This window comes from Notamacropus eugenii, chromosome 5, assembly GCF_028372415.1.
Source record: "Notamacropus eugenii isolate mMacEug1 chromosome 5, mMacEug1.pri_v2, whole genome shotgun sequence".
Taxonomy (NCBI): Eukaryota; Metazoa; Chordata; class Mammalia; order Diprotodontia; family Macropodidae; genus Notamacropus; species Notamacropus eugenii.
This window is the reverse complement of record NC_092876.1, coordinates 134,653,250-134,676,277: the sequence shown is the minus strand read 5'-3', so window position 1 is coordinate 134,676,277 and position 23,028 is coordinate 134,653,250. Positions and strand designations below refer to the sequence as shown.

At 43.4% G+C, this 23,028-nt stretch overlaps 1 protein-coding gene across 1 annotated transcript in view; it reads right to left on the bottom strand.

The window, feature by feature from the left end:
* Positions 1-23,028, bottom strand: part of DSCAML1 (DS cell adhesion molecule like 1) — a 519,485-nt gene that overhangs the window by 21,212 nt on the left and 475,245 nt on the right. The window contains exons 16-21 of the mRNA XM_072610971.1: positions 21,478-21,548; positions 16,826-17,066; positions 11,632-11,778; positions 9,220-9,375; positions 5,309-5,448; positions 1,627-1,780 (exon numbers count right to left, since the gene is read on the bottom strand). Coding sequence (XP_072467072.1) covers positions 1,627-1,780; positions 5,309-5,448; positions 9,220-9,375; positions 11,632-11,778; positions 16,826-17,066; positions 21,478-21,548 — 909 coding nt within the window. The remainder of the gene's footprint in view (positions 1-1,626; positions 1,781-5,308; positions 5,449-9,219; positions 9,376-11,631; positions 11,779-16,825; positions 17,067-21,477; positions 21,549-23,028) is intronic.

The following is a 23,028-nucleotide window of genomic DNA, read 5'->3' as shown; positions in this document are numbered from 1 at the left end:
GGCACTGGCTGACTCAAAGCTTGTTTGCATTGTGTTCTACTACCCCCTTGGAGATGGAAACAGGACCTGAAGGAGTACTCAGGGAGGAGAGAAAAAACCTGAGGAAGATGCCTCATGACAGGGATATGTCAAAGGTGTGGCTATTGGAGGTGTAGTCACTGTGGGGGTAAGGATGGTAGTGTTTGATTTTTTTCAGTCATGTCTGACTCTTTGTGACTCCTTTTGGGGATTTTCCTGGCAAAGATACTGGAGTGGTTTGCCATTTCCTCTTCCAACTCATTTTACAGATGAGGAAATTGAGGTAAGCAGGGTGAAGTGACTTGTCCAGGGTCACATATTTGAACTCTGGTTCTTTGGACTCCAGGGACAGCAGTCTGTTCACTGTACCACCTAGCTGCCCTTGGGGATAAATGACTAGGACTTAAAATGGAAGATTTCTTTGTATTCTAAACTACTACTCAGTAGTTATAAGTGAATAAATGAATAAAAAATATTTATTATACATATATAGCCTATGTTAGATTGCATGATGTCTTGGGGAGGGGGAGGGGAAAATGTAGAAAATGAATGTTGAAAACTACAGATAAAATGAATAAAAAAATACAACCCCACAAAAATATTTATTAAGTACTTACTATGTGCCTTAGCACTGCGCTATGTTCTGGGGATATAAATACAAGTAAGCAAGAAAATTTCCTGCCCTCAATGATTATACATTCTAACAGGGTAATACAAGGAACATAAGAAAGTGGCCAGGGAGGAGCATCTTGGACAGGGAATTTGGAGGAAGTAGTGATTATAATCATGTCCTTTCCAGGAAAAGTAATGTTAATCTGATTACAGAGAACAAGAATTGGAAAGGGGAGATGGAGGGGGTGAGGGTATGTGCCCAGCATGCGACCTTGGCCAACTCACTTTTTTCCTTGTGGCCCATTTCTCTCCTCATCTATAAAAGAAGGACATTGGACTAGGTGTTTAATGAATTGTAACTGGTCCCTTCCAGCTCTTGTGGCTAACTCTATTTGATGAAAAGCAGTGTAAAATGCTCCCATTCTCTATGATGGGGAGAGCAGCCCTGGGTAGACAAGGCTGGGTGAGGTCAGAATGGTGTTAGATGTTCAAAATGTGGAGAATTGGGGTGGAGTGAGGCTTGGGAATTGAAAAGAGGGGCTCAAGACTCCAGTACTGCCAATGTCTGCCGGAGACAGGAGTTCTGGGGAAGATCAGCAGAGAGCCACAGGTCGGAGCAGGTGGTTGTGAGGGATTCCTGGAGTCAGGGGGCAGCAGAGGCTCACTCTTCGTGGATGCAGGCGAGGGCTGAGCTCCAATCAGCACAGAGAGGGTATCTCATGGGGCAGGACAGACATTGTCTTCTGGATCTAGGGCTGTGCCGGCTGAGAGGTCCGGGAGGAGGCGTGTGTGTGTGTGTGTGTGTGTGTGTGTGTGTGTGTGTGTGTGTGTGTGTGTGTGTGTGTGTGTGTGTGTGTGTGTGTGTGTGTGTGTGTGTGTGTGTGTGTGTGTGTGTGTGTGTAGAAAGACTGCCTGATTTGGGAGTTCTGAAACTTTCCACAGCAACACCTTCCCCACCCCCCCTGCCCCCCACTTTCTCTCCCACACACTCCTTACCCTTTCCAGCTGGCTCGATAGTGACCTTCTCACTGATGTTGCCCCGGCCAGCAGAGGTAACAGCCGCTACCCACAGCATGTACTGCTGCCCTCGATTCAGATGAGCGATCCGGTAGAACAGCTGCTCTGGACTTGTCTCGTATTCACTGGGGGCCTGAGTGGAATGGATGGGTTGGGTTGGGATAGGAGAGGAAAAAGAGTAAGAGGGCTGATCACCCAGGCCCCCAAACCTCTGACTTTCCCATCTTTTCTGGGGCATAAAGGGTACTCAGATAGCCTGGAAAGTGTGGGTTTTTTTTTTTTGTGTGTGTGTGTATGTGTGTGTAAACACTCTTCAAGAAGGCATCTATCTAGGGGGCAACCTGTCCTCTTTGTACTTACCCAACTGGAGAGGAATTAGTAGGGGCCAGAACCCATGGGCACTCAGCCCAGTAGTTTAGCATCCTGGCAACATATCTGGCCTGCTTGGGTGAACTGAATTAGGGGATGTCTTGATGATGCCATAGTGGAAAAGCACTAGATCTGAAAGCAGAGGGCTGGGTTCTCCAAGGTAGGGCATAGGATCTCTAGAATTGGAAGGAACCTCAAACCATGTAGTCTACCCCCCTTATTTTATATCAAGCCCAGTTCCTCTTATTCTGCTTTTTGGCATACACAGTGTGACCTTGGCCAAGTGACTGTCTGTCCTTAATTGTAAAATGAAGGGGTTAGAATCAATAATCCCTTCCAGCTCTAGAGTCTGATCCTATGAGGTAACCACAAATATCCCAAATTCACCTGAGTGACCCCTGACCAGGGGCTGTTATGGTTTCAGGACATATGGATTATGTACGTAGATTCATTGTATAAAAACGTGTGTGGTAAGAAGGTGGAGAATAGGGAATGAAGAGATCTCCTTCCAGAAGAAAAAAGCTCAGAACTCAGGACAGCCGTGGCTGTCTCATTCTACGTTAGAGCTTATGTCCCCTGGTCCCACCTTTTAATTACTACCCTTTCATTTTTCCTTCAGCAAACCTTTGGAAGGGAAGAAACAAGGAAGGGAAAGGAGAGGTCATCACTCAGTAGCACTTTATTAATTATTATTAGCTGCTCTATAGATCTCCATAGACATTCTATATATGTTGTATATGTACATGTATACATATATATATATTTTAGCCAAATGACAGTTTTGACAAGTTGCCAACAAAACAATATCGGATCCCAGTGGCTTTACCAGTTGCTTTGATGAAAAGATTATGTTGCCTTGGAAACCAGTGGCTCAGATATTGAAATGAATTTGAGAAGGAGCTTTTGATAAGCACCAGTTTGCAGACCTCCTGTCAACCTCTTCCCTGGCACAGGCGGGATGGGACTGGCTTTCATTTTATTTTATTTTTTGGTCAGCTGCAGGGAAGGGAGAGGAGTATGGCGCCAGGGACCCTTTGAAATTGGCGCAGAGGGCTGGGGAGGGGGACCAGCCCAGGGAACAGATGGGGGTAGTAGGGCCAGAGGGAGAGAATAATTAGTTATCTCTGCAGTCACAGCCTCTGGCGCAGGCACATGGGCACACGTGCAGACCCAGCTCGGGCACACACACACACACAGGCACACACACACTCACACACAGTCTGGGCACACACTGAGATGCAAACATGGTCAGACATGCATATACTGAGAGACAGACACCAGTGGGGGTGAGGGTGTGGAGGGGATAGTTTCCATGCTCCAATTGTAAAGGTAATTTCCTGCTCTGCTGCCTAGGCACATATATGGGCTACAGCCTCCAGCCTTAAAGGGCCTAGTGCATTTTGAAATGGAGGTAGGGACATATCCCTTTTGATCTAGAGTCTTCTTTAGGGGTCCCTGGTGGGGAAGTCTGAGGCAGGACCAGTCTCTGCTGGCCTCCCCAGTCCTAGAGTGAGTTCCTTTGCTTCCTCTCTAATGGGAAGTGTGGCTTCTGGCCCAGAAGGGCCCTGCAAGGGCAGGGGGCAGGCCTGCAGGTGCTGATGTCACATATGTGCACCTGTGTGTTCTTGAATGTTTGCATGTTTATGTGGATAGATGTATCTGTGGGCACATGTGTGTCTATGATTAGGCAAACATGTGTTTCCATTTATTTGTGAAAATCTAGAGTCCCAGAGGTGGGGTACCTGCAGCCTCAAGCCCACATGTGGCCCTCTAGGTCTTCAAGTGCAGCCCTTTGACTGAATCCAAACTCCACAGAACAAATTACCTTAATGAAATGATTTGTTCTGTAAAACTTGACCTTACCCAAGGACCTAGAAGGCCACATGTGGCCTTGAGGCTAAAGGTTTCCCACCCCTGAATTCTAGATCCTGTCTGTGCCCAGGTTAGAAAAGATACAGATGACTTGGGAAATGATGGCAACAGCTCACCTGGACCCTGGTGTTCTGTCTGTGATCAGAGTTTCCTTTTTTTATACCTGAAATTACCTTTCAAAGCATCTGGTTAAAACTCCTGTATCTGCGAGAGCCCCTCTGGCCCTACCTGGGTGGCTCTGTTTCCATTTAACACAGCATGGCAAATAGATCCTCCCCATCCTTGTACATTCATACACATGGGCCACATACTTGTGCATGTACTTATCTAATACACTTACATACTCAGTATAGACATGATCTTATTTTCACACACACAGACTCCAATATATACTCACATTGACTTAACAAAACATAGCGGCCACTGGCTCCTGCCTCAATGCTTTGAGGTCAGTATCTCCTGACATGATTGCATCTTGGGGCCAAGAAACTCAAGTCTCAAATGGGAAAGATTCCTGCTCTAGTCCTGGGATTTTCCACCTTGTATGTGGTGATTATTCTATTAATGAAGAGGATGTCTTCCAACTATTCACTTTGTAATTCAGAAAAGGTAAAAATAATACAAAAGGCACAGGGAGGAGGTCTGGGACCTGGATGCATTTCCCATCACTCTTAGAGGGGTCCCCAGCCCTGTTGACCCCCCATGGAATCATTTCTGTGTCTTTCCACAAAGGCATCTTTCCCCAGCTTTTCTCCATTCTCTGCCCCTCTGTGACTGGACATCAGAGCCTGGGGGAGGGTCTCTCTTTAAGCAGGCCCAGGCCTTGACTCCCTTGGGTTATACTTTAGTTTGTCCATTATTTCTTCGTCAGTAATGGCTACTCCTGAGCCAGCATGGAAGAGACTGGAACTTATCCCATTATTCCCTCCCTTCCCTGTCCCAGATCCCTTCCCCTCTCTACACACTCCAGGCTAAGTTGACTTTCCTTGTCCCAGAAGATTTGATGATGGAGATGTCACTGTATCTGAGTCAGTGCTGATCTGTCAGACTTCTGGTCTTACTAAGAATTCTCTGGGCCTGTATAACCCTGGAGGCCTGTGTAGGGGCTCTTAAGGACCTGGCCTCATCCTGCATCCTCCCCACCTGGATGTGACCCTCTGACATGTGGAACTTGGGTTAATCATGTGGACCATAAATGTGATCCAGGATAAAATCTTGGGAAGTTTCCAGAAACACACTTGTTACTTGGTGGCAACCTAGCTAGCTGCAGGACATGCTCTGTTGTCCCTCTCCTCCCTGCAGCAAGCTGACTCTTCCCTTCCCTCTCTCTAGCAGGTGTGTCACCCTGCTAGAAGCATCAGACCTCTGACGGTATTCAGAGGGCAAAACCCAGCTGGGCCATTCCCGGAGGCTCACTCACCGGCTGTCCAGACCCAGGACTGGAGCAGAAGATGGTGTACTTTCGGATCACCCCATTAGGCTTGGCAGGAGGCAGCCAAGACACCACCACGCTGCTGGCCGAGGAAGGGACAGCTTTGATTCCGGCAGGGGGACCTGGAACTGAGTGGGAAAGAGAGTCAGGTAAGCCCAGGGAGGTGAGGAGTACCACCAACAACCGACATTTACCTAACACTTCCAAGTTTACAACGTGTGGCAGTGACTGGGCTGAGGCTGGGGGCAGAGAGAGGTCAGGACTGGACTGTGGGGCAGAATGAGGTTCTGCTCTCTCTGCCCTCCTTGTCTCCTTCCATCTGCCTTTCTGACCCACCCGACTTTCTTGTGGTTCTCCCCCTTTAATAACAATAGCAGCTGTCATTTATATAACACTTCAAGGCTCACAGAGGACTTTACATATGTGATCTCATTTGAGCATCTCAACAGTCCTGGGAGAGAGTGGTCATTTTTATACCCATTTTGAGGATGAGAAAACTGAGGCAGAGAGTGATTAAGTGCCCCAAGGTCATATAGCTAGAAAGTATCTGAGGCAGGATTTGAATTCAGTTCTGCCTTGACTCCAAGCATGGTACACTATCCACTACACCATCCTATTCTATCGACTATCTTCCTCTTACTGTGGATCCTTTGCCCACATGCTGGCGATGGTCTTTTTCCTCCTCCTACCTCTTTTATACTGAGATCTCCCTATCAGACCACATTTCAGGGTCACTCTCTCCAGAAGATCCTCCTAAGAGTAATCTAGTCCACTCTCCAACTCACCAACACAATTTCTGAGTACTCCCTCTTTAAATCCCCTCCCCCCAGAATTCTATATTTTGGTGGATTATATGTTGACTTATTTGTTCTCCCTTATTTGAATGGACGCTCTGTGAGTGCTCAGGACTTTTCAGTCTTTAGGGACAGGGAAGGTTTGTTGCTTGCCTTCCTGTGGTGTATCCCCATGGTACTTCCCACCTTTCCTTCTTCCATTTCCCCTCACTGAGCTGTTAGAAGGAAAAGTGTTTTTGGTCAGTGGTAATCATTGCTATTTTACACTGAGTACAATTCCTGTGGAGTTTCTGCTTCCCTTCTCTGTTGGTGTTGTGGGAACCTGGGTTAGCAGGATTTACTCTTCTAGGAACATGGTCTATTAGAAAAGAGCATTGGATTTAGGGTCAGAGGACCTGGGTTTGAATCTTATTTCTGCCCCTTGCTTCCTGTGTGACCTTGAGCAAGTCACTTTACCAATTTGGGCCTTTAGGGTGTTGGAAGAGATAATAGTAATGGCTACCATTTACTTAGCACTTTAAAACTGGCAGCCTGATTTACTTACATTATCTCATTTGATCCTTATAACAATCCTGGGAGGTAGATGCTATCACCATACCCATTTTACAGATAAGGAAAGTGAGACTCAGGGAGGTCAAGGGAGTTGCCCAGAGTCACACAGCTGGTGAGTGTTTGAGATAGTATTAAAACCATGTCTTTCTGACTCCAAAGCCAACATTTCATTCACTGTGATGTATGGTCTCTCTAAAGTCTCATCATCATCGGGTCTAATGATCCTTTGATTTTATGAATCAGGAGATTCTAATTTAATGATCAGAGTGAGTTAACACATTCTTCTTTGATCTTTCTTCCCCTTTCTTCCTCCTCTCTTCCCTCACCAACCTTCCTCACTGCATGTGGGTTGCCCCATAAATGGTGAGGGTGAGCAGATTGGAGGCAGTGGTCTTAGTTTTTTGGGTTTCTCCTGGAGAAGGGGGAGAGTTTCTTGTCATCTGAAAGCAGTGTAAAGACCGGGTTGCCTCCTGTGTGGGCACTATATTGAGGCTGCGACTTTAAGAAGCAAAGAGAAGCCACATCCTTGACAGGTTCTAAGGCAATCTCCCTACTCTGTTCTCAGGCACCCCAATTTTGGCCAGCCTTTAGGCATCAAGGAAAGGAGTTGCCTTTAGCTTCTACTCTCTAAAGTGGGGGTAGGGTGGGGGGGGAAGGCTTGGAATTGGCTCTGAACATCTGTGACCTTAATCCCCTAATGTGCTTGACCAGCTTATCCCAACAATACCTTGATGGACCTTTCAGCATCTGCTGCCCAGCAGCTTGGGTACTTTTGGCTTGGCCCCAACCCTATGAAACCAAACAGGTGGGGTTTTAATGACAGTAAGAGACAGGCTTGTTAATATTGCACCTTCTGGAAAATGGGGGAGAGGTCTGTGGAGGGATGTGTAGAGAGAGCAACAACTTTAATTGGAAGGTTAGTCTTACAGGTCTCAGGGATGGTGCTATCTCCCCCTAACATTTGGATCCAGATACAATCAGACAGTGAGCAAGAGGGGCATTTCTGAAGCGGAAAAAAGTCTTGAAAGGCAGGCCTGTGGATGAGAGCAGGGGCAGACCCCTCCCCCTCTGCCTGAATGATGATGATAGGGGCTGCTTTTGAACTGGCTCATTTTGGGGGGTGTGGGGGTGTGTGGGGTAGGTCTTCACCCTCTAGCCTCTCTAAACCTCTGTTCTCTCATTTAGCATGTTAATGAGTGGTGGGGGAAAAACACAACATCCTTCCTAATAGCCTCCACAGCTGCAGCCAGGTGCTCCCTCTCTCAAGTCTCTTCTGTTCCCTCAATTCTTTCTGGCATCTCTCAAGGAACTTTGTTGCGCTCATGTATTTGTCAGATTCTTGTTTGCATCAGTTATTTGTACCCTTGCACAATATCAGTATTAGATTGTAAGCTCCTCCAGGGTAGGAACCAAGTCTCATTCATCTCCATAGAAAGGCAGTTTGGCCTAGTAAGAAGAGTCTTTGTTATATACCACCTGTGTGCCAATAACCCAGCACACTAGCCAACTGTAAGATGACTGGTTTCATAGAAGGGGCGAACCTGTATTGATACAAGGCCTTTCCTCCCCTGGCAGTTCCTTATGCTGACGAAATCATAGTTTACTTCCTCTCCCCAGTGGGTAGAGTGCTGGGCCTAGAGTCAGGAAAGACCTGAATTTAAATCCAGACTCAGACACTTACTAGGTGTGTGACCTTGGGCAAGTCACTTAATCCTGTTTGCCTCAGTTTCTTCAAGTGTAAAAAAGGGATAATACTAGCACCTATCTCCTAGAGTTGTTGTGAGTTCAAACGAGATAATATTTATAAATCATTTAGCACAGTGCCTAGAACATAGTAAGTATTTAATAACTGCTTATTTCCTTCCTTTCTATCCCTAGTACCTAGTACCTTGAGCTTTTCACTTAGAAGGTGCTGAAGGAATGAAGGTGCTTTTATGTAAGTCAGCCCCCTTGACTAGAATGTGCTCCTCTTCTGAGAATTCTTTTCTTTCAAGGATCAGATCATGTGCCACCTTTTTCATGAAGCTTTCCTTGATCTCTTAAGTTAAGAAAAAGTTTTCCTGTTCACATTTTGCACTCTGTCTCTCCCTTATTTCAATCCTCCCTGTCTTGTATTTCATTTATCTCACCCTACTTCCCTCCCTTGCATCTCCTGCATCTGGTACAGAAGAACCCAGCACTCAGCAGATGCTCAATAAATGCTTGTAGGATTGAATCTGATTGAATGGCTGATACCCTAGGCATGACTTTGTCCTTCAGGGACTATAACTCTGCCTTCACGGACTATAACTCTGCCTTCACTCTGGATATTCAAATACGGCTTGTCCTGATGGTGGCTTCCAGGGGGTTTGTCAGGCCAATCCACAGCTACATGGTCTCTGCCCCTTCAAAGGGCTCAAGGCTGAAGGTAGGCTGCCTTGGGTAGAGTAGCTAAGGAGAGGGTATATGTGTGCATGCATATATACACACACACACACACGTGTATGTGTGTACACATGTGTTTGTGCATGTGTGTACATACATGTATGTGTGTCTCGGACCAAGGACACTTACTATCCTCCTTAGTCTGGATGTAGAGCACGCTGCTGCGGACGCCATCCCCAGCCTGGGTGTAGGCCAGTACCTGGACGCTGTAGTTGGTGAACTTCTCCATGCCACGGAGTTCCACCCGCTCCCGTGTGGTGGTGATGTTCTGCATCTCCCCCCACTCTGCCCAAAAGAGAGACACAAGATAAATGGGGTTTGTGGGAGGCTGTTCTGTCACCCATCTCAAAGCCTGGGCCACAGTTCTCTTCCTCCTACTTCAAGTGAACCAACCATACTTGCTGTGTCCTCGACATTGCCCTCATTCCAGCTTGGCCTTGTGCTTATACTGATGATTCTCACTTTGAGAGAGGAGCAGAGTAACATAGTGACTGGAGAGTCAGAGTGTAGGACCTGAGATCCTTGGGACTTTTGCTCTCCTGGCTGGCAAGAAAAGGGCTGGCCTGGGAAAGCAACACCTTGTGACCTAGACTACAGCCTTCTGTTGACTCTGACTCTTACCCTGTAAGTCAGTAGGACTTCCTTGCATACCCATATCCTTCATCTCCAAAGCATAGAACATCTATTAAGGGAACAATTTGCAGGTTCCCTAATTCTTTACAGAAGAAAGAACTTGGGGAAGCTGTTTAGACAATGAATGGGGTCCTAGGCAAGGAGAACCTAAACCCAGCAATCTGGCTGTGTGTACAGTTATGGTGTAAAAACAGTCAACTCCCAATTACCTGCATGTTGGTCATCCATTTTGTGGGTGATTCATAGCAAACATCCCGTCCCATGCTGGTCTTCCCCTAGCAACCTCCCATGCTTCTAGACCAGGTCTATGCATTGTGAACCAGTGAGCATTAGGGAATGAAAACTTATTTTAGCACGAGGACAAGATAATTCAGAAGTTAAACTTGACTTCCCTTCTGAATTATTGCAGTGGTTTCCTAATTGGTCTCTGCTTTCAGTTTCTCCTCTCCAATCCATTCTACATATAGCTGCCAATAAAGCAAAGGACTGACCATATCACTCCCCTGCCCAAGAAGCTTCAATGACTCCCTATTGCCTTTAGAATAAAATAAAGATTCCTCAATTTGGCATTTAAGTCATTCACAGTCTGACTCTGGCCTCCTTTCCAAGACTTATTTCACAATATTCTCCCTTTCAAACATAATACATTTCAATTGAACTGGTGGATTAACTATTTCCCCAAACTGAAATTTCATCTTTCACTTTTGTGTTTTTAAGCAGGCTGCTTCCCGTTCCCAGAATACTCTCCCTTTTCACCTTAGCCTGTAAGAATCTTTTGCTTCTTTCGAGAAGGCAACCCAGATGTCATTTCCTGTAAGACACATTTCTCTGTACTATGAGTTATTACTGTTCTTGGGTCTTCCCATGATATTGTAATTACTTCTCTGTCCAGATGTTGTACCCTCCAAAGTAAGCTTTTTGAAGGCAGGGATTGATGCTTTGTCTTTTTAATTTCCAGTGCCCAGCACAGTGCCTTCTGCACTTAATAAATGCTTGTTGAAAAACAATTCATTCATTGGTTCATGGATTCATTCATTCATTCAATCAATCAATCAATCAACAAGTAGTTACACTTACTACATGCCAAGCACTGTGTTAAGATTGGTGATATAAAGAAAAAATGAAAACAATCCCTACCTCAGGAAGCTAACATTCTTTCATTTCAAATTAATTTTTCAAATAACAAGAATTTATTTTCCCTCTTCTATCTCTCTCTGCTAATGAACAATAAAAAAGACAGAAAAACAAAACCTTCATAACAAATCTGCATGGTCAAGCAAAATAAATTCCTTGAATTGGCCCCAGAATGTATGCCTTATTCTACATCTTGAGACCATCGCCTCTCTGTCATGAGGCTGGTAGAGTCAATATTCCAATGGAGGAGCCAACACATTTGTAAGTTGGTACATATAAGAGTTGGTGGAAGGTAGCCCTAGACATTAACAGCTGGGAGGTGGCTGTGGATCAAGAAAGATCTTCAGGAGATAGTGTTTGGGCTGATTCTTAAAAGAAGTCAGGAATTCTACTTGTCAGAGGTTAAGAGGGAGAGCTTTCCAGGCATGGGGGACAGCCAGTGGGAAAATATGGAGGTGGGAGACAGATTGTCTATTCCATAGCAAATAAAAAAATTTTGGAAGGATTATATAACACATTGGATATTCTTAGCTATCATTCCCTGTTATTGCTGTATATAAAACTAAAACTATATAAAACTAATACTCATTTCCACCTGGCCTGGCCTTGAGATTAGTATAAGGAGCCCTCGAGTAAACTGTCTTCCAGAAGAGGTTGTTATCATGCAAGATTCCCTCCCTTTAGGGTGGAAGAGAAATGTGGGTCTAGATCACAGAAGACAACACCCACCCTGTCATACTCACCATCCTAAAAATTGAAATCCCATGTACTCACCCCCATCCATGTAGAGGGACCAAAAGATGACTCGGTAGCCTTTTAGGACACCATTGAGGGTGCTTCGTGGTGGCTCTGACCAGGAAATGACAGCTACATCGGAAGTGATGGACAGGGCTCGGACATTCTCAGGAGGCTGGCTGGGCACTGTGCAGGGGGAATGGGAAGGAAATCAGACTGAGGGATGGGGGAGTGATTGAATAAAACAAATAAGTGAGTCATCTCCATGAAGCTAGATCAGTGCATCTTTAGATTAGACCTTAGGGAGGATCACGTGTATCTGACATGCAGATGTCACAGAACCGGGGAGGACAAATAGCTAACACGTTGGGCTAATGAACCAAGAACAGGTTAGAATAAGGGCTCGACAAACTACAAAACAAAAAACTTTCTGATTTGGCCCTTGAGCCATGGTTTGTCAGTCTTCATGTTAGAATACAATTGGATTCATTCAATAGGGTGAAAGTTAATAGGGACAAATGTAAAGTCTTATATTTGAGTTAAAAAAACTCCACAACTATAAGCTAAGAGAAAATATGGATAGATAATGTTTCATCTCAGAAAAGATGTGGGGGTTTTAGTAGATGGCAAGTTCAATATGACTCAGTAGGGTCCTAGGGCAGTCAGGAAAGCTACTGCATAATGAGAACTGTAATGTCTAGAATGAGGGGAATGATGGGCTTCTTGTGTGCAGATTACAAGTGGAGCTTTGTGTTCATTTCAGGGTACCATACTTCAGGAAGGATGCTGAGAAGCTAGAGGATGTTAAGAAGGGTAGCTGGGATGATGAATGGCCTTGACATAAAGCAACATGAAGTTTTGTTAGAGATGGTGTAATTGTTTTTTTAAACATTTGAAGGGCTATCTCTTGGAAGAGAGATTGGACTTATTCTGTTTGTCCCAGAAGGACAGAAATAGGGTCAAAGGATGGAATTTTAGCTTGATATCTGGAAAAACACCCTATTAGAGCTATTTGTGATTCCATCACTGTGACTTAGGAGATTCTGGGAAGAGCAATATGAAGGTTCAATGAACTTCTTTTAGTTGAGATTTTTAAGAACAACCACTTTTTAGGATCCAAACCCAGTGCTGTTTTAGCTTGGTTAGGTGCAGTCCTAATAAAAATCAGGATGACAGATAGGATAATTGATAGGATAACTCCTAGATTTAGAGCATCCTCCCTCTTGGACCCTGTTCCAGGATCTTGATAGCATTGAACAGAGCTGGAGGGAGACCTAGTTGCTGCCCTGAGCTACTTAGAATTTAGTTATGTATTCTACAATTGTCTTTGACATACTCTTTTTGTATGGTCCATTACACTCTAATGCTTAGTTTGTTAGTTAGCTCTTCATGGATGAATAAGTGATATAAGAAATAAAAGCAAAATTTTTGGTAAAGTCCAGAATCATGACTTTGGGTCCATGATGGATTCTGTGCTCTCACCATATCAAGCCATGGATCCTAATAGAATGGAATCAATTGATTGCCAACTCTGATGAGGAATTGAAAGAGCAACCCCTGGGGCTGGAAACTCCTGAGTCCTAATGTAAGCTGATAAAAGGGTGGGGGTGGGGTAAAAGGGTTGTATTCCTTAGGAGGCAAAGGTGAGTGGAATCACCTTGGACTATCCCATGTTCTCTCAAAGGGGAGAATGGCCCCTGTGGTGGGACAGGACTTTCTGGGATCAAAAGGTCCATCTCTCTGATGCCACACCTCAACACACCAAAACTGCTCCAGATAACAAGAAAACTTTCTGAGAAGACTTTCAGGGAGGAAGATTACAGGACCCCCTTGGTCACCCATTCTACTACCTTTTACCCTCTCCCTTTAAGGGAAACCTTTCTTAATTTTAGCCTAAATCTCTCTGATACAGTCTGGTCCTAGAATTGCAAGAGTGTTTACATCCAGATCTTCTGATTTTGCAACTTGCATTTGAGAGAACATTGATCCCCCTAGTGTTACTTGAGTAGAACACCAATGGGACTTTCCATTGCCTGATGGAGTGCAAGGGACAAAGGAGAGACCTAATCTGCCTTGCTCTGAGTGGGAGAAAGGAAATATAAGCTGGATGGAAGGTAATTAGATCCTGTTGCCCCACAAGAGGCAACTCTAATTTTTATGAGCATTTAAATGATAATACATCATCCTAATGATCCTCTTTGAGAATGATTATTGTTTCATATTACTTAGGTGTAAAAATATAAGTGCCATGTAATTAGGGACCGAGTGTAATAAACTAATATAGATAGCCCGTTCAAACAAAATGAAGGTAATATAATTATGGAAAAGACACCATTGTTAAAGCTAGGGCCCTTGAATACCCCAGGAGGAGTGCTAATATTGCCAGGAAACGATCAGGATTTGACAGGATAATGAGGGCCTTAATTAAGTATGAAAAACTGCTGAGCAAATGTGGCTGGAAACTTTTTTCCTCCCCTCTTTGTGGAGGAATGACTCCATGGCCTTTGCTGATCTCTTCCTGATGAAAATGTCAGTGGCCCCAGGAGAGAGAAGAGGAGACAGCATGATGGGAGGCCAATAGCTGCTGAAGGTTACAGGCAGGACAGGCCCCTGTCCAGTCCTTTCTCACTAAGGTCCTGAGTTAGACTAGTCATGTTGGAATAAACTTGGTATGTTTGCTTCATCTCAGTTTGCACCCTACTATCTCTTTGAGACCAAAGTCTGCCCAAAATCTCCTTCCTCTGACCCTCTTTCTCTCAACTTCAGGTGAAGGATGAACAATTTCCAAAGCACATTTAAAAAAAAAAAAGCTCTATTTACTAAGTGATCGCTTTCTCATTTCAAAATATTTCAGAAATCCTACCATCTCCATCCTGAACTGGAGCATCTGAAGTCAATGCTTAGCACAGTACCTGGTACATGGTAACTGCTTAATACATGTGTCCTTTTATTTTGGAGGCCATCGGGGTTAAGTGATTCACCTAGGGCCACATAGTTAGTAAGCACTTGAGGCTGGATTTGTCCAGTCCTCCTGACTCCAGGACCTATGCTCTATCCACTGTGCCACCTAATTGCCCCCTAAACGTTTACTTTTTAATTGGTCATTTGAATTCTGAACTGATCTGATGAGACTAAACCTTAATGTGATCCAGTCTTACCTTGTAACTCTCTTGGCTATCCTCCACCATCACTATGTACATACTCTCCTCATATGCTCCAAATGACTGTGGTCCTGACATATATCCTCAGCTGTCATACTTTACTCTAAAGTTAAAAGTTGACCTTTCACTGTTCCTTGGTCATATCCCTGTCATTTCATTCTGACACCTCTCTCTTAGGTCCTAAACTTGTAAAGCAGCAAAGGTGTTGTGGAAACCTCCAGATTACTAATCTAGCCCACCCTCTGGCTCGGCTTTATCGGTCTTTCCTCTCACTAATGCACTACAGAGAATTATTTCTTTTTAGGTGGATTGCTCTGGTTCTTCCATACAAAGTGGAACAGATGAAGAGTTAGATATTAGAGCCACTGAAGACTTCTGAACGGTGACCCTAAATTTAAAATTTAAAGAGGCAAGAGATGATGAATGATATCACCCTGAATCCCCCAGCTCAAGTAAATAGCTTAACCTTTGGCTAGCAGTCACCTCATAAATGAACGAGTGTTTTTCCTTACTTCTCTCTCCCTCTTTGCTCTCTCTCGCTCCTCATGTGGCTTCCCAGGGGTTTCTCCTGGTCTATTTCTCTTTCTTTTGGCTTTCTCATACCTATGCTTTTCCTTATTCTTGACTGCATTCTCTCTCTTCGTCTCCCCCACATGTACATCACTTTCCTACTATTTCTTCCTTTTCTCTTCCCCTTCTTTTCTCCTTTCTCACTCCTCCCTACCCCCAACTTTTCCTTTCTACATTTAATATTAAACGTATTTCCACATTAGTCAGAGCACCTACTTTCTAAAGAAGGACCAGATGGGAAAATGGTGATACTGAACACAAATCTCCAGTGGTAGAATTGTAGGCATGGTGATAAACACTGGGGGAATCATGGGGTATGTGTGAACTTTCTGGTAACCCCCAAATCACACCTAGTATTATGCTTCTTTTCTGGGAATAGTAAAGCCTGCCTTCCCAGGACAGAAGCTGGGTTTAGTGAAAAGTGCTCTAGGGTTATACATGCTAGGATTGAGCTCTAACTTTGCTCCTTACCATGTGACCTCAGCCCAGTCATTTAACACCCCCCCACCCCAGTCTCTGTTTCCTTATCAATAAAATGAGGGAGTTAAACTAGAAGATTTTCTAAGGTTCTGCCATCTCTACCATTCTATGATTTAGAGTCACTGATTCTGGTTATCAGGAGGTAGACCCCTGATTCGGGGCTGTTCTGTAACTGACCTTGTACTTAAAACTCCAGTTTTGGAAAATAGTGAGTATAGCTAGCATTTATATAATACCTTATGGTTTATAAAATACTTTACAAATTTTATCTTGTTTGAGCCTCACAATGACTCTGGGAGGTAGGTGATATTATCATCCCTGGTTTACAGATGAAGAAACTGAGGCAAGCAGAGGTTAAGTGACTTGCCCAGGATCACGTAGCAAGTAAGTGTCGGAGATAGGATTTGAATTCAGGTCTTCCTGAGTTCTAGATCCAATGTGCTGTTCTCTGGACCTCCTAGTTGCCCTGGAAATTCTGTCATGGTTCTAGAAAGAAAAAACTGGTCTTAAATTATTCTTTTCTTTTTAGGGGACTGGGACTAATCCTTGACTACCTCCTGATGGATACCAAGGGCTCTCTTTCTTCAGGTTTAAGGATGAAGTACTATCTAGTGTTCTCTATTTTGGGAACAGAAGAGTATTTGTCAATAATATTAATATTACAAATAATAATAGTTAACATTTTATATGGCACTTTGCCAAGCACTTTACACATATTATCTCATTAAGTTCTTATAACAACTCTATGAGATAGGTGCTATCATTATTTTCATTTTACAGATGAGGAAATTGAGGCAGACAGCATTCAAGTGACTTGATCAAGTTCATAAAGCTAGTAAATATCTGAGCTAGCTTTTGATCTTAGTATTTCTAATTCTAAATGTAATAGGTCCAACTACCTCCCTTTCAGTGTCTCCTGGCTCTGGCATTTCAGCTCTGAAATCAGCCCCTGTACCCTTCTTAGCTCCACTCACCCCGCTGCAACCTTGGCTGTTCCTCCACTCCCCCCTGACCTTCCTTACCATCCTCTAGTGTAGTGGCATTGATCTCGCTGGATGAGGGACCTGTTCCTGCCCGGTTGAAGGCCTGGACCACTACCCCATACTGAGCAAACTTCTTCAGGTTGTCCAGGGTATAGACCTCACTGTCTCCGGTGGCCTTCATCTCCACAATGCTGTACTGCCCATTGCTGCCTGGGCTATTCTCCCGGTAACCGATCTGGTAGCCACGAATCACGCCGTTCTGGAGCTCCTTCTTTGGAGCCTGGGAGAGGGAGGGAGAGGGGTGGTGGTTACAGAGGAGGACAGATTACCACCCCTGGGGAGAATCTCATCTTCACCACTTTGTTGGCCTGGGAGAAACTAGGCAACAGGAGTAAAAGAGAGTAGATGTGGCATGTTTGAAATGAAATATGAAGAGTACTGTATTGCTCTGGTCTGGGTGCTGTTAAACACACTGTTACTGCTCAGATAAAGAAGAGAGAAGACTTGAGGAAGAGGGATTTTGTAGATTGGTAGGTATATTCAAGTATGAGGACAGGAAACACAACCAGAACGTGGGAAAGAAAATGGGATTGTGGGAATTTCCTTTGGGTTTCAATAGGCTCTCAATGCCACCGGATGAGGATTAAGTCAGCCTTAGAAACACACACACACACACACACACACACACACACACACACTCACACACATCCTCACACATACTCTCCAACATCAAGGCTTCCATACACAGTCATAATTAGCATAGGATGACTGGGATTTTGGCTCAGAGTGCTAAAATTTAGAAGCCACTTGGACAGCACATGCAGTCTTTTGGCTGAGTAGAAACTGAGTACCTAGTTAGCAAGAAAGAATTAGTAAGAAAGTGGGAAGCTACCAGGTGACGTGTAGTGGCTGAACTCCAAACACTTTTCCCCAAGCCATGGCTGCTTCCTCTTCTCTTTCCCCTGAACACTGGCTTCCCTTGCATAGTTTGAGGGTGGTTTTCCATGCGTTTTCCCAGAGGGAAAATAGCTAGTTATGACTCTGTGCATAGGGAAATGGACCCACTGGAACTAAGTGAGCCCATCTAGAAATGAGAAGATAAGACCAATGCTGAGCTTGAAAACAATAAAGATAATTAAAAACACACACCTTTTATTGTGTTTGGACACAATCAGGTTAACAAAAAAGCAGGCTGACTGTTTTTTTCGCTTTATTGAAAGTATTATTTTAAATTGATTTCACTGTTTCTTTTAAAAGACTATTAACTTCATAAAATGGCTTTTTAAATTAACTTCATTTAGGAAGGTCTTTTTAGAGATCTTTAAAAAATGTTTATTGTTATCTTTTGTTTTTATATCACCTTCATTTCCAGATATGTTCCTCTTTCCTCTCCTCTCCAGAGAGCCATCTTTTGTAACAAAGAACAAAAGGAGAGAGGGAAAAATGCAGTTCAGAAAAAATAATCGTGTCAACTGAGTCTGGCAGGATACATAGTGTTCTGTACCTATAGTCTTCCACCTCTGTAAAGACTGTAGAGAGGCGCCTCTTTTTGTCTCAACAAGATGGGTTAACAAAAAGTTGAATATTTGTTCTGTCCCGAATCAAGCAGTTCTCTGGACTGGGGCAGGCTCTCTTTATTACTCAGCAAATGAGCCCATTTCTGCATTTGGAACTTAACATCAAGATGAGGCACAGACATATGTATAAACTACAGATAGACACATTGCCATGTACCCTAACACTCACATTTCTAAGCATGCTGGCATTCATACAGAATCTGCACATGGCTTGAAAGAAGCACATGTCCTTCCACACACCCTGACATGCACTCTCATCTCTCCTCAGATCTTGACACATACCTACATGCATCCTGATACACACATATCACACACATACCTTTATGTATCCTTATACACACACATACACACACACACATACTCATGCACACCCAGGTTTTAAATCAATCTTAACAATATTTCTCTGAAGCATTAAGAAATCAATAGGGCTGATTGCAAATTTATGTTATAAAACCAGGATGATCCATCTCACTGAAAGAGTCTTAAAATAAGTGACTTATCTTTCAAGTGGATCTTTATTTTTCATTAATCTGTTTCTTGGTGCTAAAAAGGAAGAAAGAAAGAAATCTCTGGAAAAGCTGACCCAAAATTTATTGACCAGCTAGTTCATAGTGAAGTTCTAACTTTTTAATCAATTTTATTTTTCATTATGTGACTTTGGAGAAATAAATTTGACTCTAAATTTTTATTGACTTTCTGGACTGTGTTTTGTTACCAAATATTTCAGTGTTTTACATATTTATCAGTTCCTCTCTTCTGCTCAGTCCTCCCTACTCCCTTGGATCTACTGACTTTTCTGAGAGATGGACACAAATTTTGGAATAGACAGGACAGGAGGGCATAAAGACATGGGTTTTGTTTCGGAGTCTCTGAGTCAATGAGAATTAGTTCTGGGAATTGTGATCAGTGCTCTGAATCTGAGGATATCCTGGAATTCATGGGACTTTACTGACAGGTACCCTCCTGGAAGGATTTGATTGTCCACATCTCCATTCTACTTCCCTTCTGTAATTTCTTTTAGGGAGAGTGGGTCCTGGATCATCTGGTTGGGCATAATTTCATTTTTTCTCTTGGAAAGACTAGCAAGTCATTCTCAGTTCTGTTCTTAACCTTGCTCCAACCCTACCCTTTTAGGGAACTCAGGAGGAATAAAAAGTGATAGCTAAAGTATTTCTCTTCAAGTCTTTATAGCCTGTAGACCAGGAAACTCTCTTGTTTGGTGAGGACCAAATCACCACCAAATCATCACTATTCTGATTTAGGGATCAATAAGGAGAATCATACATTTGTCTTTTTCCTGCATGGAAGACTCTGGTTTAGGGTACTATATGATTCCTCAGTTTGTCCATCATTCCTTTTATGTCCTCAATAGGCAAGATAGTTCTAGTGTCTCTCCTTTCCCATTTCTTCCCTTATTTACCTAAATCCTGCCCCTTTAAACTTTTATAGAACATTTTCATCTATTCTTCATTCATAGCTACCCTAAGATATAGGGAGGACAGGGTGGAGGCCACTTGGGATAGTGGAAAGTCTGTCCAGGACAGACTTTGGACCCCAAAGAGTTAGGTTCTATTTCCTCCTGTTCTATTACTAATTCAACATGTGGCCTTAGGCATGTCACTTCACTTTCTCTGGGTGTGAGTTTTCTCACCTATAAAATGAGGGCTTGGCCTAGGGTCAAGTGATCTCCAAGGTTCCTCCTATCAGTTCTGACATTCTTTGACTATGTTCTCATCGCCATTCTACAGATGGAGAAATCAGTCCTCAGAAGCTTGAGTGCCTTCTTGTCTTGTATTAAGTATTTAATAAATGTTTGCTGAATTGAGTTCTTATCCAAGAACACATAGCAAGTAGTCCTTCACAGTCTGCCTCCAGCTCACTTTTCTAGACTTATTTCACATTAATACCCTTCACACACATTCCATCCCAGTCAAATTGGCCTATCTACTGTTCTCCAAGTTCAATATCCCATCTCCTTTCTTCATATATTTTGCTTTCCCCATCCCATCCCCCATTCCATATGCTTTGAATGCATCTCTAACCTGCATCTTGTAGAATCCCTGACTTTGCTCAAGGTTCAGCTCATGTGTCAGCTTTCATGCCACTGAAGAGAGGAGAAATCTTTTCTGATCCCACAGGTTCTAGTGCTCTCCCTCTCCTCAAATAATCATGCATATACTTATCTGTTTACATGTTTTATCTCCCAGTAGAATGTAAATTTCTTGAGGGCAAAGGTAGATTTTAATTTTGTCCATGAATTCCCTGATACCCCTTGGCCCCCAGAGTCTTTTCTTACATGCATATTAGATACTTAAACAAGTACTGGTTGAATTGGATCAGACTGGTTTAGTTCATGGATCATAGCATTTAGAGCTAGAAGGTATCAAAGCTATCATCTGACCCAAAGCTTTGATTTTCCACATGGGGAAACTGAGACCCAGAAGAGTGAAATAACTAGAGAATCTGCTAGAAAGAAGCAGAGCCGCAATTTAAACCCAAGTTCCCTGATTCTATCTACGCACAGGGCTCTTTCTGCTATACCATTTGTTGATGGAGATGAAACTAGGGTCCTTTCTAACTAGGTGACTTTCTGATCCTCAGTACAGTTTTCATAATAATATATATTGCCTTTTTGAAGTTTATACCAAACCAAATCCAGCTCGTAATCAATGATGATGGTACATTTCCAGACTAGATTAGAGTGCTGGGCAATATACCTATCTTCTCTGTCCATTTTCATGGTGGAGGGTGGAGGCCTTACTTCCTGATTTCTGATAACCTTGGATATTTGAATCACATCCTGCTCCTCCCTCCCTTAATTTTACTATATCTGAGAGGAACTTGGCAGTGGGATTAAAAGGAATCAAAGAGTGGCAAATTAGTAACCTAAATAAAAAATAATCTTCTAAACAGAAAATAATCCTCCAACCCAGTATTGTACTCCTCTGGGCATCTTGCTGCCTCTCAGGTTGCTAGGTATATTACTATTAAGACTAGGGAGCATTCTGCAGGACAGTGTATATATATAAGGGTGAGGGTCAGAAAATCCGTAATCCAAATAGAAGAAATGCATTCTGAGGTTTTCCTTGCAAAGCTCCTGCCAACTCCACTCACCTTCCAGGTTACTTGGATACTCTGGGAGGTTACAGGTTGCAAGGTGACATCCATGGGTGGTCCATCAGGAGCTGAGGGGAAAGCATAGTTATGTCATGTCAGGAAGCAGAAGAAAGACTTCCCCTGTCTCTATTTTCTTCCTCACCTGGGCAGTCCAAAGACAGAAAAGGTACCAAATACCCTACTTGAAAGTAGAGAAATGCTTAATAATAGGGAAACATCCTTAATTTTGTCTTCACTCCTTCGCACTGAAAGTAGCAGTACCCTGAGAATATCGTTTCTTCTTTTGCTTCCCTTAAATTGCTGAAATGACAGCAAGTTAGATTTGATTTAGACAAATGGAAGAACTTCCTGGCAGGAAGCAATTAAGTACTAGAACAGTCTATCAATGGAGATTTGGGTATCTTTGGCCCTGAGGGAATCTTAAAAGCATGAAATAAATTTCTCTGGATAAATCTGAATTTCGAGGCAATGTGGGTAGAATCATGGATAGTTTTACCAAGTCTAGAAGCAGAGGGCTGAATGAGATGACCTGTAGACAACCCTAGGACTTTAAGACCATGAGGGCAAACGACTGAATTGAAACTAATTTTCTGCAGGGAACAATGAAAAAACTTCTGTCAGTCATTTTCAGTGACACAAAAAACATAAGCGGATAATCTAGAGACTATATAGAGATGGAGCATATGGTGAAAAAGATGGACTGGACATTTTCTTTGGCCTTGAAGTCATTGCCCTGGACAATAATGGAACAATTGCCTGAGTCTTCTGGTGACCTGCTGCTCATTTGTCCATGGGAGGTAACAGTTGACCTTCCCTTGTCAGGAAAGGTGTTGTATACTGAGGGTGGGGCAGAGAGCAACAGGCTTAAGGGATAGTGTTTTAATTTGTAAGTCAGGTGCTACACTTTTTCTACTCAGAGAGAGAAATCAGACTTGGTGGCTACCATAAGGCTATGCCTAGGCAGAAAATCCCTTATGTATGTACCTCAGAAGACCTCTTTCTTTTGTTGACACTCACCCTCTTTCAACTTTTTCAAGTGCCTTTCAAGGGACTTTAGCTGTAGGAACTCACTCAGCTTTGCATAATGCACCTATGCTTCTAACCCCTTCTTCTACTAAAACTTTTACAACTTGTGTCCTAGTCCCTTAGGACTCTGCTCTTTTTAGTGACTGTGGGCAGTAATGGGTTTTCATCCTTAAGCAGTGACATTAGTGCTGAGAATTTCTGGTACTCTGGTAGGCTGAGGGTGGAGAGTGAATTTCAGATTTCAAGCAGGGTGTTACTTTTAGTGTCCTTCAAATTATGGCAGGAAGTGCCACCGGCCTTTTGGGGGAGAACCAAGACATGGAAGACCACCTAATGGTTAAGAGTTTAAGAAAACTAGAGATACATCTATTGGTCTCATGTGAATTTGTCCCACTCTGGTTCCTAGCACTGCAAAAGTCTATATTTTTTTGTTTGGTGTCTGCCCACAAGCACCACAATTCATCAAAATCTCCAGAGTGAAAAGGTTACCCCATTCAGGGAAGAAGGATGATTTGGCCATCT